We start from the raw sequence: 12725 nt of genomic DNA, 5'->3' as shown, positions 1-12725 counted from the left end.
CATATAGCAGTTTATAAATAACCAACATGGTAACATGAGAACAATGAGCACTGTTCACACACTACAGTAAAGTGTATAAATCAATGCTTATTGACAGAGCTATGTAATCATAAGTATAATTGAAACAAGTGTAGAATTGAACAAAGCTTACATACCCCTACTTCCCATGTACTAATTAGACTAACAATTTATGGAAACATTATTTTTCCTGTGGAAACCTGACATAAAATTGAAATAGACTGTCTCATGTTGCACACACTTTGCCAGTAAATAGTCATGTTTCCATGGAAACAGTAAAAAATACCCCAAATTTTGAAAAAAAACCCCAACTTCCAAATAGCAAAAGGCACATCTATTGGTAATGATTGACATGTATGTGAAGTTTGGTGAACCTAACATGTAAACTTTCAGAGATATGCTCAGGTCCAAATTTTGGGATGGAAGGATGGACGGACAGAGTGAACTCTATATACCCCCCTTACTCTGTAGAGTGGGTATAATTTACACCCTAAACATCAGACTATTAAAGTCTGTCATAAGATCATGCAATTACATTACAATTAATAAATAATTCCTTTGATGTGAAATAGTTTAACAGATTACGATTATGGCATCATAAGAAGAATTCATTCAAAGGGTTAATAAATATCATCCATTGAAAAACTCAATATAATTGTTTGCATTGCAATACATTCTAGGATTCATCCAGATGATTCATGTAGGTAAAAGCAAAATTTCCTATGTTAACAGTCAAGGTTGACTTGTTTTCATTTTTCTGTGCAAAATGGCATCAAGTGTAAAGTGGATCAGACTGAGTTCTAGCACTTTAGAATTATGCTAATATTACCCATGTTTAAGCCTCAAGTTATTCGATTTCAAACATATTCCATATGTACATTCTTTAAATAGCAGCATCATAACAAGCCATAAAACTATAATAATTTGAAACGTTTGATATAAAAAAAGGGGCTCAACCTCATCCCATGGTTAATTTAACCACATACATGTATATCATCTTAAACATCAACACCAGTCTTACGAAGATCACAATTCCCCCTGGCCCTGAAAATCATGTACCGGAAATAAGATGCAATTTATTCCAAAACTGAAGTAGATTATCAGTGGGCATCATCTTTCAAGTGTACAGATAACATTTGGTCATATCAGTCGTAGCAATATTGGATAACATTAAAAGTAAAGCCTCCAAATATGCGAAAATGTCAGATGCAAGTCAAGAAATATGCCATAATTTCAGAGTAAGATAATGTCTTGTACCAACAATTCAAGTGAAAGAAAATCCAAGGTGTTGTTTTCCAATATTCTGACTGTTCATTAAGTTTGTATTCATCGGTTGTCATTAGCTCTTAAAATTACACAAGAGATGTCTACCTTTGACATAACAATGATAACATACACAATTTTGTATTTTAGGGATAAGTCACACGCAACAACAATTTCATAACAGCAATACTTGTGCTTGTTAAAGATTGTTCTGTATATTTGGAACTAGTAAAATACATGTGAAAAGCTATTCTTCCAATTTCCTGATTTTTGACTGAAGATAAATTTTCTGTAATTTCAGAACCTCAATTTCCAGTAACAACTTCTCTTTTTCCAAAACTGCTGAGGAAGTAGCTGATGTGGAGACTGATGTGCAGGCTGATGCTGATGTTGATGGTGATGCCAATGATGGCTCTAACTCTCTGAAACATAAACGTATATCATCAATCTTGTATTCATTTTAATACATATGCTTTTCAATTCCTGTTTTCTGTTCTTATTTTATATCTTAAAAGAAGGTTTAACTAATTTCTAATTTTAAATTATGACTTCACACAGTCAGTCATGCATGTAGCCTGGGGAACTCATATAATACTATCAATAACTTATTACCTACTTTTCGAAGGATTGGTCTAGCTGTAGGAGCTGTATGAAGCTTGAATCCATTGACATTGGCCCAATCCCGGTTAGGACAGTGTTATCCCTGCCAATACAGTCCACCACCGCCTCTGTGACAGGGCTTATAGGTGTTGGGGGTGGTCCACCGCCTGAAAATATAGTCAGACTTACTTTGAATTAATTATACTACTATAACATACCACATTGGTGAGATTAAAAATATTACACAATCAACCCATAGTCACCTGCTCATATGAAATATAGATGATCAATTTTATTCATGGCAATGAACAGATTTACCTCACACAAAACTAAAAGTTGGTGTTTTTGTGATTTTATAATTCATAAACAATGGTGTGATATGATACTACTTTAGGTTTTCTCCTGTGCTTTTAAAATACTTACATAACTGAAAGAAAGTCGGATTTATTATGGTGAGTAAAATTGTTATGGTCAGTGGGAAAATTTTGGGTCAGTAGAGACATGGGAACCCCAAGAATTTTTTTAGGCCTTATCCCAGATATATTACTCTTTGTAGGAAATAAAATCTAAACATTACCGGTTGCAGTTGTTGAATTCTTGAATGTGCTGTAAGCACTTTTTCCGGCACTCTTCAGATTCTTCCATTTCTTAATGACCTCCTCTTTGCTTCTTTGTTGGTGACCATTTGCATTGAGGGTGTCTGTGATTTTCTAAGACAAAAATTGGTTCACATTTGGATTAATATTACCTGGATCCTTGGTTTGAAAATAACAAATTTGGTTTTGGCATTCTTCTGTTTCAGGAGAGAACATGACAATTTTCAAATTAATGTAAAAGTAATTTTTCATTATGATTAATGATTTCTCTGATTTAGTATTTGTGTACCATTACTCAGGGACATTATAAGTTGAACCAAACGACTTTTGGTCTGTAGAAAAGAATGTACGGAATATTTCTGTAAATAAACAATCATTACTGACAGCATAATACTTTATATTACAAGGAGGGAATTGGTGCAAATCAACCATTTTTTTAAAAATCAGTTTACACAAAATTGATAAAATGCATTAAATGGTGCTCGTAAATTTTTATACTAATTGATGATGTTGAAGGTTCGTATATATTTCCTATTGTACAATGTACCATCAATTCATGAGGTAATTATACATAATTACGTGTTATCAAATTTATCCTGATAAGACGTTCTTTAACGTGTTGAATGCACTCACCTGCCACGCCTCATGTCGGTTTGCCGAAGTCACACCCGGTCCGAATCTCCCCTCTGTTACAGTCTTCCTCTCCTTCACTAATTCTGCTAACAGCAGACATTCTTCTTTATGCCAGTTGGGTTTTCTTTTCTTGCTAGCATCGGTCTCGGCCATGATTTCTTGTCGTCTGCGTTCCGATGACAGAAGGGAATCCCCGCTTGACATCACTTTTTATTTTCTTGCATTAAAGAGTTCCACCGGAAGTTTTCCGTTGCTGGTATTTTCCCATTAGCAACGATGCGCACGCACCGCGGCCAAGAACTTAAGTTTATGATCGACTTAACGTCCGACTCAGCTAAGTTTTTGACTAAGTCACTTTATGAATACGAACTTAAGTTTCTGACTTAGCTAAGTCAATTTTTGAAAACTTAAGACAAAACTTAAGAGAAATCTTAGACTTTTTTAGAATACCGCCCCTGGGCCATATATACTCAAGTGTAAAAGTTATTATTACACACGAACAACAAACAGAATCAGCTTAAACTTCTACTGTTGGTAATGAAATGATATTACATGGAAAGACAAGCAATTTGAGGTATGGTAACAGTCAACAGTCCTTCATGCATGGATGCCACAGACAATGTTGAACTGTTAAGGAGGTATAGTATGAACTGGGTTAGAGGCTGGAACCTGTGTTGGAGATGTTTCAAGTCCATCTGTCTTGAGATGGGTCGTTAATGCTGGATTGGTTCTACAAGTTGAATGTTTTGCTGAAAATGTCACTGTAAAAGCTAAACGAATTTTCTATGGATGTTAAAACGATGAGCAAGATCACACTGCAAGGAACCAGAGTGAAGTGTACCAAGAGGTCTCCATCTGTCATTTTCCTTCCCCAAGGCGTGACATGTCAAACTTGTTCCAGAAAGATGAGTAGAGATGTTTTTTCTGACTTCAGCACTTTTTATCATTGCATTGAGTGGAAATAATATATGCCTGGTCGTATGCCCTTTTAAGATGGACATGGCTGCCTATTTTTCTCAAATATGTCAAGCTTCTTACAAATTTGCTGCAATCTGAAAAACAGTTGGGTTGTTTCTTTCACAATTTGAACACACTTCCTGGTTCAAATGCATAAATTCATTCATTAGATTACCAATAAAAAAACTACTCAAATCCGTGTCACTCCCTAGTCATATCACGATTCACAATCAATGCCATGCATCTTTAATGCCGATATGAGAAACCACTAACACAAAAACTTAGAAATACAGCCTATTACACCTGACATAAACAACCAATAAACAATGAATTTTGCAAAATTGCCCCTTAGACTGAACAATATTTGCTCTGACATCCTTCAAAAGGACGTCTTGCAATGCAATGTGTGGCAAGTGAGATAACTCATGTAGTTTATTTGCTGGGTCACTCCATTTCCATGTCGGTTGTATCAGAGGGTATATAGCTGTATATAACAGCTGTGAAATTTCCATGATATTAATGAAACTGCAGACCTTCTGATCAAAGGCTGAATGTCTTGTAGACGTGACCAAAGTTTCGTCTCATCAGCCATGTAACCAGATAAGGACGACATCTGTAGGATGACTCCACAATTTACATCTTCGATGTTGACAGAAAGCTTGTCTTGTGGCAACGAAATGGGGAACCGTTTTGCTGGAGTATAAGATACACATTGATTATTCTTAGTTGTGAAAGATATCGAACCATGGACCTCATTATCCATGTTGGTCTGAGTAACAAAAAACCCCTAATATTCATATATGGTCCAACACAAATGTCATCAATGTTTATGTGTCTGTTGTACCAGTGTCTAAAATGTCACGCACAGATAAACTGTAAATGGTATGAATTTCCTTTATTGGCAAAGGATGAGAAGTACTACAGTCTGCAACAGTTCCAACTTGACTGGAATGGTCAGTTGTTTAGTTGTGTGGCAATCTCTTTAGAAATGTGACAATAAATATGCAGACTGTTGTTTAGTAGTCTGGTTAACTGTTGTTTTGTAATGTGGCATTAATTAGCGTTAAACTATTGTTTGTAATGTGGAAAACTGTCATTTATTAGTGTGGCAAACTTTGTAGAATTGTGGCAAACTGTCTTATAAAGTGAAAAACTGTCAATTTTTAAATTTATCCTATCTCACATTATGCATCTCTTCCTCACTTCGACCATGTGTGGAAACATGCTGTCAGCTAAGTTGAATCAAATCTTCCTGACCTCTGCGCCCCCCCCCCCCCCCCCCCCCCCGCCATAGACACTTGTCAATCATCTTGCTTGTGCAGCTGTCTCAGCTGATCACATGATCACTTGTACTGGTCATTCGATTTCTTGTGTACGCGTGTTTTCTCTGTGAAGATATAATTTAGAATTATGAATAAACATGGGTGGATCTAAAGAAAAGGTATCTAAGAACGTAAACGTTACGGTCAATGTAATAGAAACTTTTCAGCAGCAGACCATCTTATTGAAGGTCTTACACAAGATTTGATTGCACAGGCATTTGTGATAGGTCTAACAGATGTACATATTGCAAAGGGGTGGAGGAGGAGTTTTCTCTGTATCGGCAGGTAGCTAATAGATGGTCATCTTATAGAGATTGTCGGTGAGCAGAAGATGGGCAATCTGCTCCTAAAAAGCCGAGGAAAGAATGACACAAATTAGTTGCTAGACAGTCATCTTTGAAATCAGCAGATGAAGCTTTTTTGAATGAGGCCTTGGACTATGGTCGATTTGGCGATCCACTCTAAAGCGGTGCTTCCACTACAACAGGGCAGTCTCGGTACAGTGCTTCCTCAACCATATCGTTTCAGTGCGGCGCTGTATTCTGAAGCGCCACTGTCTCGACAACAGTATGGGTTTAATGTGGTGCTTATTCAGGGTGACTTCGATTCGGTGTTTGATCACAGAGTGGTTATTTCCCATGTTGGTTTGAGTGCAGCGCTTAGTGCACATACAGTTGGCAGTGCAGTGGGTAGGAGTGTGCCTCTTGTGTTGATGGCTACTCCACATGAATTGACTGCAGCTGTCAGGGCACCGTTAGTGGCAACTGGCCCGTTATGAACCCACCAACCCAGACTTGCGCTCAGGGACTGGATCCTGTTTTCGGGGGAGAGGAAGCAGAGGTCGTACCAATTGTCAGCGTTGCTCCTCTGGCGCTCCGAGGCCATCTGGCATTTCCGAGCAGTCTTCCAACAGGAAGTCCGATAAGCAGTGACTCCATGACATCAGAGCACGACTGGGTACTTCTGCCCACACTCATGCCTATCCAGTCTCCACCAGTAGGCAGGAGACTTGGAATTTATGCACCAAATTGGAGCATTCTGGAAGACCCTCATGTGTTAACCACTCTGTTCAAAGGTTTTCAACTCCTGGTTGTGGGGAATCCTCCCTTAACCAGGTTACCAGAACACAGAACATATCCATTTCAGCAACTGGATGTCTTGCGAACCACAATAGATACGTTTCTCCAGAAGCTTGCGATAGAGTCCTTGGGACTGGCTCTAGTCGATCCTGGATTTTATTCCCCGATTTTTCTAGTCCAGAAGAAGGATTCGGACAAGTTGAGGCTAATTTTCAACATGAAGGTATTCAACAAGAGGTATCTATAGACTCCACCTTCAGTTCATCAGGGCAGTGTTCGACACAGAGGTCAATAAAGTGTTTGTTCTGAGGAAGCGGTTCGGCAAGACGCAACACTTAATTCCCTTTGCGTTAGCCCAACCCAGGATGCTCTGCCTGTGGCATGTACTCTTGGGTCTGTTGTCGTCAGCTCAGGCTTTAACCTTCAGAGGTCAGCTTCAACTTCCTCCATTGTGAGTGTTTCTAGCTCCGCATATCAAGAGGGGCGTTCCGTTCACGCTACCTGTGGAGCTTAACTCTCATTTACTGTGATGGATGCAAGAGTTGAATGTTTGTGGCGGAGTTTGTTTAGAGCTGCTTGTTTCATCTCACCACCTATACGTGGATGTGTCTCTGCACGGGTTGAGAGCTCACCCTCTCGATCAGCAAGTGGCAGGTCATTGGTCTCTCGCAGACCGCGCCTGTCACATCAGTGTATTAGAGCTCAGGGCAGTAATCTTGGCCATCAGTCATTGGCAGGAACAACTATGGGAGACATCCCTTATTGTTTCAGTTAACAACACAGCGGTCAGGTGGCATATCAATCAAATGGGATCATCAGGGTCGCCTCAACTTCTACGGTGGACGCAACAATTCTTCGACCTGGTGGACTTTCTCAAAATATTTGTTCAGGCCAATCTTATTCCAGGGATCAAGAATGTCATCGCAGAAGTTGTACCCAGAGCTGTTCAGGACTGTAGACCTATTCGCCACCAGATTCAAGCATCAGCTGCACCTGCTCGTGTCTCCGATCCCGGACCTGTTGGCTTTGAAACAAGACGCTCTCGCAATTCCGTTGGACAGTCTCAATGCATACATGTTTCCACCTACGCCCCCATCTTCCTCGTGTGCTTCTCAAGCTGCATATGACTCGGCAGATGATACTGCTTTTGGTTGCGCCCTACTGGCTCGCGAGGAGTTGGTTCGTAGATCTTCTAGAGCTAGCTGAACCAGATCCAGTTCCACTTCCTGACCGATTCGACCTACTGGTTCATCCGCACTCCGATCAACTACATTGGTCTCCATTAAAGCTTCATGTGCATGTTTGGCATATTTACATCGGTCATTAACTGCCAAGGGTTATTCTTCGGGTGTTGCGACTGCTATCACAACAGTGCATCGCACTTCCACGAGATCTATCTACGATGACAAATGGATGAAATTTTAATCATATAGCAGAATGAAAGGCATAATATCTCCCACTATGGCATCGCCTCAGGTGGTTGCAGAGTACCTTCAGTACCTTCGATCCTCTAGGAAGCTGAAGGGTTAAACGCTGTCTACTTACCTAGCCGCACTTAACACAGTTATTAGATCGACGTCGGAAGTGAGTATATTTACTGTCCCTGAGCTCCAGTCTCTCTTGAGATCGTATAAACTGGATTACCAGTCACAGAAATCTTTCCGTTGTTCTTGTTCATCTCACTTCGAGTGAGTATGAGCCCCTGAATGAGAAGGATTTTGAGCATGTCATGTTGAAGACCTTTTTCCTTTTAGCCTTGGCTACAGCTGCGTGTATTTCTGAGTTAAATGTTCTAGATGTCTCTCAGTTACGCTTTGAGTGGTTTCGACATGCTAGAGTGTTCTTGGTTTGGTTTGCAGTGGAACTTTCTTACCAAGAACCAACTGCCAGGACAGGCGGATCATACCATCCATATTCCTCCGCTGAAGATCTATCCTTGTGCCCAGTGCGCTCATTGAGGATCTACTTAGCTGTCTCTAAGGACCGGCACAGGCTGCGTAAGAGACTGTTTATTTCACTTTCGACGACTTCCACTGTAGAAGTGTCGCGTACAACTCTAGCATTTTGGTTGAGGTCCACGATTCTACGTGCATATAGCTTTGCGAATCTTCCACCACTGTCTTCGGCAAGGCCTCATGACGCGTGGGCGCTCGCTTCCACCATGGCGCTCCACAGGAATTTGTTTGCTTCAAGCCATAATGGAAGGATGTTTATGGAAGTCTGATACGGTGTTTGCAGCTCACTACCTTTTGGATATATCTATCACAGATGTGGAGGGTCTCCATCAGTTTGGTCCTTCGGTCTTGGCGCAGCAGGTGTCGTTGACCCGTCCATGCAAATTAAGCAATTCCTTGTGTTCAGTTTTGCTATGTACTTAGTAAAGATATTGATGTGATCGATGATCATTGTCACCTGGGGAACTAGGGCCTTTTGCACTGTCATACTTATGGTTAGATAGACTGAACGGCCAGTCTTGTGCGCAGGCAGAGATGGATCAACACTCCGCTTACTGACTTCTACTCTCTGAGCAATTACGTCAGTGAAGCATTGCATTATAATACACTGAAGGCAAAATACTGTGGTTCATCTGATACAGCTGTGTACTGTTTCACCCCTATGGGTCAGCATTCAATCAAGGATTTGGTTTCATGGAGTCATCATTCTCTAGATGTGTGGAATGTTGCTTAACATGCCAATTTTCATTACAGCCTAATCTGTCAAATTTTGAACAGTTAGCAGTGCCAATGCATTGAATCATGCTTGAGTGGTACTGTGCCAGTTGGTCTAATTTCAGACCCTGTTAACACACTGGGAGAGTTCATTAATTCATTAAGTTCAGTAATTAAGGGGTCGACTTGTATTGGATTAGACTGTTGTTTTCTTAAATAGTTAAAGAGATGAGGAATAGGATATTTGCAATGAAGTATCATCTTATTGTTTTGTTAGTTCTTTGTAAAACTGTGAGTAAAGGTATTAGTATAACTTGAAACTGATCTATAGTACCTGTTTATATATAAGTACATGTTCAGTATGGAGCATTTCACATAGGTAGTATGGCAAATGTGGCCATTCAGGTACTTTCTTTCAAATTTAAAAGGTTCCAAATATGCTTACCATAGATTCAAATAGGTATCCAACAAGGCATACAATGAGACAATCTATTGGAGATGACAGACAGAAACTGCCAAGGAAACATGATGATAATGAACGATAGACTATTAGAACATTGGACCACAACCACGTTTCAACTCCTTATGCCTGTGAAGTTGATGTGTTCAGGATGCCCCTCTTGGATCGAGCCAGAGAAGAAACCACATTCATCACCAACATCTACCAGGCCGAACTCTGCAATGACGGTAGAAGTGCCGACTCCTTTCCTGACGAGAACTCTTATCTTCATCACTGCGGTCAACCTGATGTTCCTGAATGATGCAGATGTCATCTACGGCAACAGTACCTTCTACTCAACTCCACATTTCTCCTACAAACTGTACACTCTCCATGCAGAAGTTCAAGAACACATGTTTCCCTAAACGTATTGCATTCTTCCTAACAAGACCAAGGCCAGGAATATCACCATGTTCCACCACATCAAGGAAGCAGCAGTCGCCCATAGCTTCAACCTACAACCCAGTGTCCCTTCAGTCCAGATCAATGGCTGCTTTTATTTTGCCCAGGCCCTATGGAAGAAGATCCTAGCACTAGGACTTGCTATGACCTACAAGGAGATGCCAAATTTAGGTTGGTGGCACGGAGAAGCAAGGCTCTAGCTCTTGTTCCTGTAGGTAATGTTGAAGATGCTTGTCTTGACATTATAGCTGTGAGCGCTGGTGGGGTACAGGTTACCAAGTATATGGACTGTGTCATGACACAGTGGATAGACGGCGCATGGTGAATCCAGACCTGGAACCATCACGCCAATGACACCCACAGGACCAGAAAGAACTTGGGAGGATGGCATCACAAGCTGAACCAGCAGACATCATCCCAGCCGAATATCTTTACCTTCATCACCATGATCAATAGAGTGAAGATAGCACAGTTTGAGGGTCATCCATGAGGGCCAAAACATTGCTGACCCTATGTTGCAGCTGACCATGTTTCAGTGTATCCAGTGCCATGAGACTTGTGAAGGTCCTGATGTAGAATAGGTCTTCAGCAACCCATGCTTGTCATAAGTGGCAACTATGCTTGTCATAAGAGGCGACTAATGGGACTTGGTTGACACATGTCATCGGTTCCCAATTGCGCAGATCGATGCTCATGTTGTTGATCACTGGATTGCTTGGTCCAGACTCGATTATTTACAGACCACTGCCATGGGCTTCACACAGAGAGGATAGGGAACTTATATGTTTGGCATGACGAGTGAACACTTTAACCACTAGGCTACCCAACGACCCCCTTCTCAGTAGATGGTCAGGCTTGCTGACTTGGTTAACGCATCATCAGTTCGCAGTTGCACAGATGAATGCTAATGATGTTGATCACTGGACAGTCTGGTCCAGACTGGATTATTTACAGCCATAGAGCTGGAATATTGCTGAGTGCGGCGTAAAACTAAACTCACTCACTCACTCAGTCAGTCCAGTGCCATGAGAAGGAGAGACAACAGTGTGGCAACATCTAATTAATCCGCTACATTTATTTTGCTGTACACTTGCTTGCTCTGGTTATAGTGATTGTGTGTAAACTTTGTAAAAACTATTAAATTCAGCAGTTTCAACTTTTTACAAAAGAACAAAATTATACAGTCAAATCATCCAACACTCCTTGCATATTTTTTTAGGTATGATCCAATGTTTTGATAACTAATTAATAGCTAAGATCACAGTATTCATCTGTCAAATTAATTTGATCACTCTGAAATCAGAAACTCGGTGGGGCCTTGGTTCTCTTTTCCAGATTTGGTTGAGTAATGCTACCCTAAGATTGCTGGAATGTTGTCTGTTATGTTAAACAAACATTTAGTCAGTTTTCTGTGGGTTTTTTTTTCAAAATTAAACTCACAGTGTGTATATTGTCTGTTAAATCAGGCAGTGCAAATAATTCAATGTTCAACATGATGATAAACACTATTAAGGTTTACTTGGAATTTTAACAGATTTAAAAATGTTTACATTCTGCTTAAGAATCCTGGCTCCATTTTGTTTACAGTGTTTAAGGAGAAGTGGGCCATGCTTGTAACATCTAATGTCAATGAGGCATTTTGGTATAATAAACCTTTTTTCACTATTTAATGGCAATGTTTTGTAATTTATGAGATGCCTATTGAATGAGGCCACTGAACTGTTTCGCCTTATCAGGGCTTAAAGTGCAAGATGGAAAAATAATCTACAGGAACTTTTAAGACTGGGAAAACACAACAGAGTCTTACAAGATGGTGATAGAAGTTGGGTGTAATGAGAGCGACTCTGACAGCAGTGTGTATATTTTCTCTGGAAATATTGCCATCTCCATGCAGAGAGAAGGTTTTTAGAGATTTCGTGGAATTATTAGGATTTATAACAGATCCATGCTCTTGCTCCAAGTGCAGTGGCCCATCTTTACAACTTTCAGTATTGTTAGAGGATCCTATTGCATTAAATATTTGTGAGATCAGTTGGCTTTTAACGCTCAACATAATGTCATTGTACCATTGAAGTCAGGAAAAAGTCTAGACGTCTTCGTGCATGGGATTCTAATGTGTTGATGTACATTATGAGATCAACTCAAACACTGCTTTAGGAGGCTAGAAGGTAATGACTGGATCATTGTCAGTTATTTTCTAGCAAACACTTAGAAGGTATTTTATTCTTCTCAGTGAGTTTAGAAAAATATAAAATGTCTTTTGAATGGAGTCAGTAAAACAGGTGTCAGTAGAACCAAATAATGAACTGGGAAATGATAGCTTCTGGTTTACCTGTGATTTCCATGGCCAGGTAAGAATTGGTCGTCAGCAACCCATGTTGTCGAAAGAGACAACTAAAGGGATGGGGTGATCAGGGTCACTGACTCCATGTGACACAAGTCATTGTATCAAAATTGTGTCAGACTGATGCTAAAATGGTCTGACTGGACCAGTCTGGTTCAGACTGGATTACTTTCTACAAGCCAGTGTCATATAGCTGGAATTGTTTAGTATTTGTTTGGTACAAACAAATAAAGGAACAAACATGTATCGACATTAAGATTCCTAAACCTTTAAGCTGGAATCACAGGACAAGCTAATCTACCAGTCCATGATTTGCTTTAATCTATCCTGCTTTGTTCTGGTG

The 12725-nt window shown here is 40.2% G+C and overlaps 2 protein-coding genes across 5 annotated transcripts in view; one reads left to right on the top strand and one right to left on the bottom strand.

Annotated features, from left to right (window-relative positions):
- LOC137256532 (zinc finger CCCH domain-containing protein 10-like) overlaps positions 1-12725 on the top strand; it is a 239880-nt gene that overhangs the window by 18451 nt on the left and 208704 nt on the right. The gene's annotated exons all lie outside the window — the stretch shown is intronic.
- Positions 966-3263, bottom strand: LOC137255351 (nuclear apoptosis-inducing factor 1-like). Its single transcript, XM_067792795.1, has 4 exons — positions 3111-3263; positions 2459-2591; positions 1898-2048; positions 966-1703 (listed from the first exon to the last, which is right to left on the bottom strand). The coding sequence occupies exons 1-4, from the start codon at positions 3261-3263 to the stop codon at positions 1529-1531; spliced, it is 612 nt and encodes a 203-aa protein (XP_067648896.1). The 3' UTR covers positions 966-1528.

The sequence above is a fragment of the Haliotis asinina genome, chromosome 11 (genome assembly GCF_037392515.1).
Source record: "Haliotis asinina isolate JCU_RB_2024 chromosome 11, JCU_Hal_asi_v2, whole genome shotgun sequence".
NCBI lineage: Eukaryota > Metazoa > Mollusca > Gastropoda > Lepetellida > Haliotidae > Haliotis > Haliotis asinina.
Note: the sequence above shows the minus strand (reverse complement) of the source record. Positions and strands in the feature narration are given on the sequence as shown.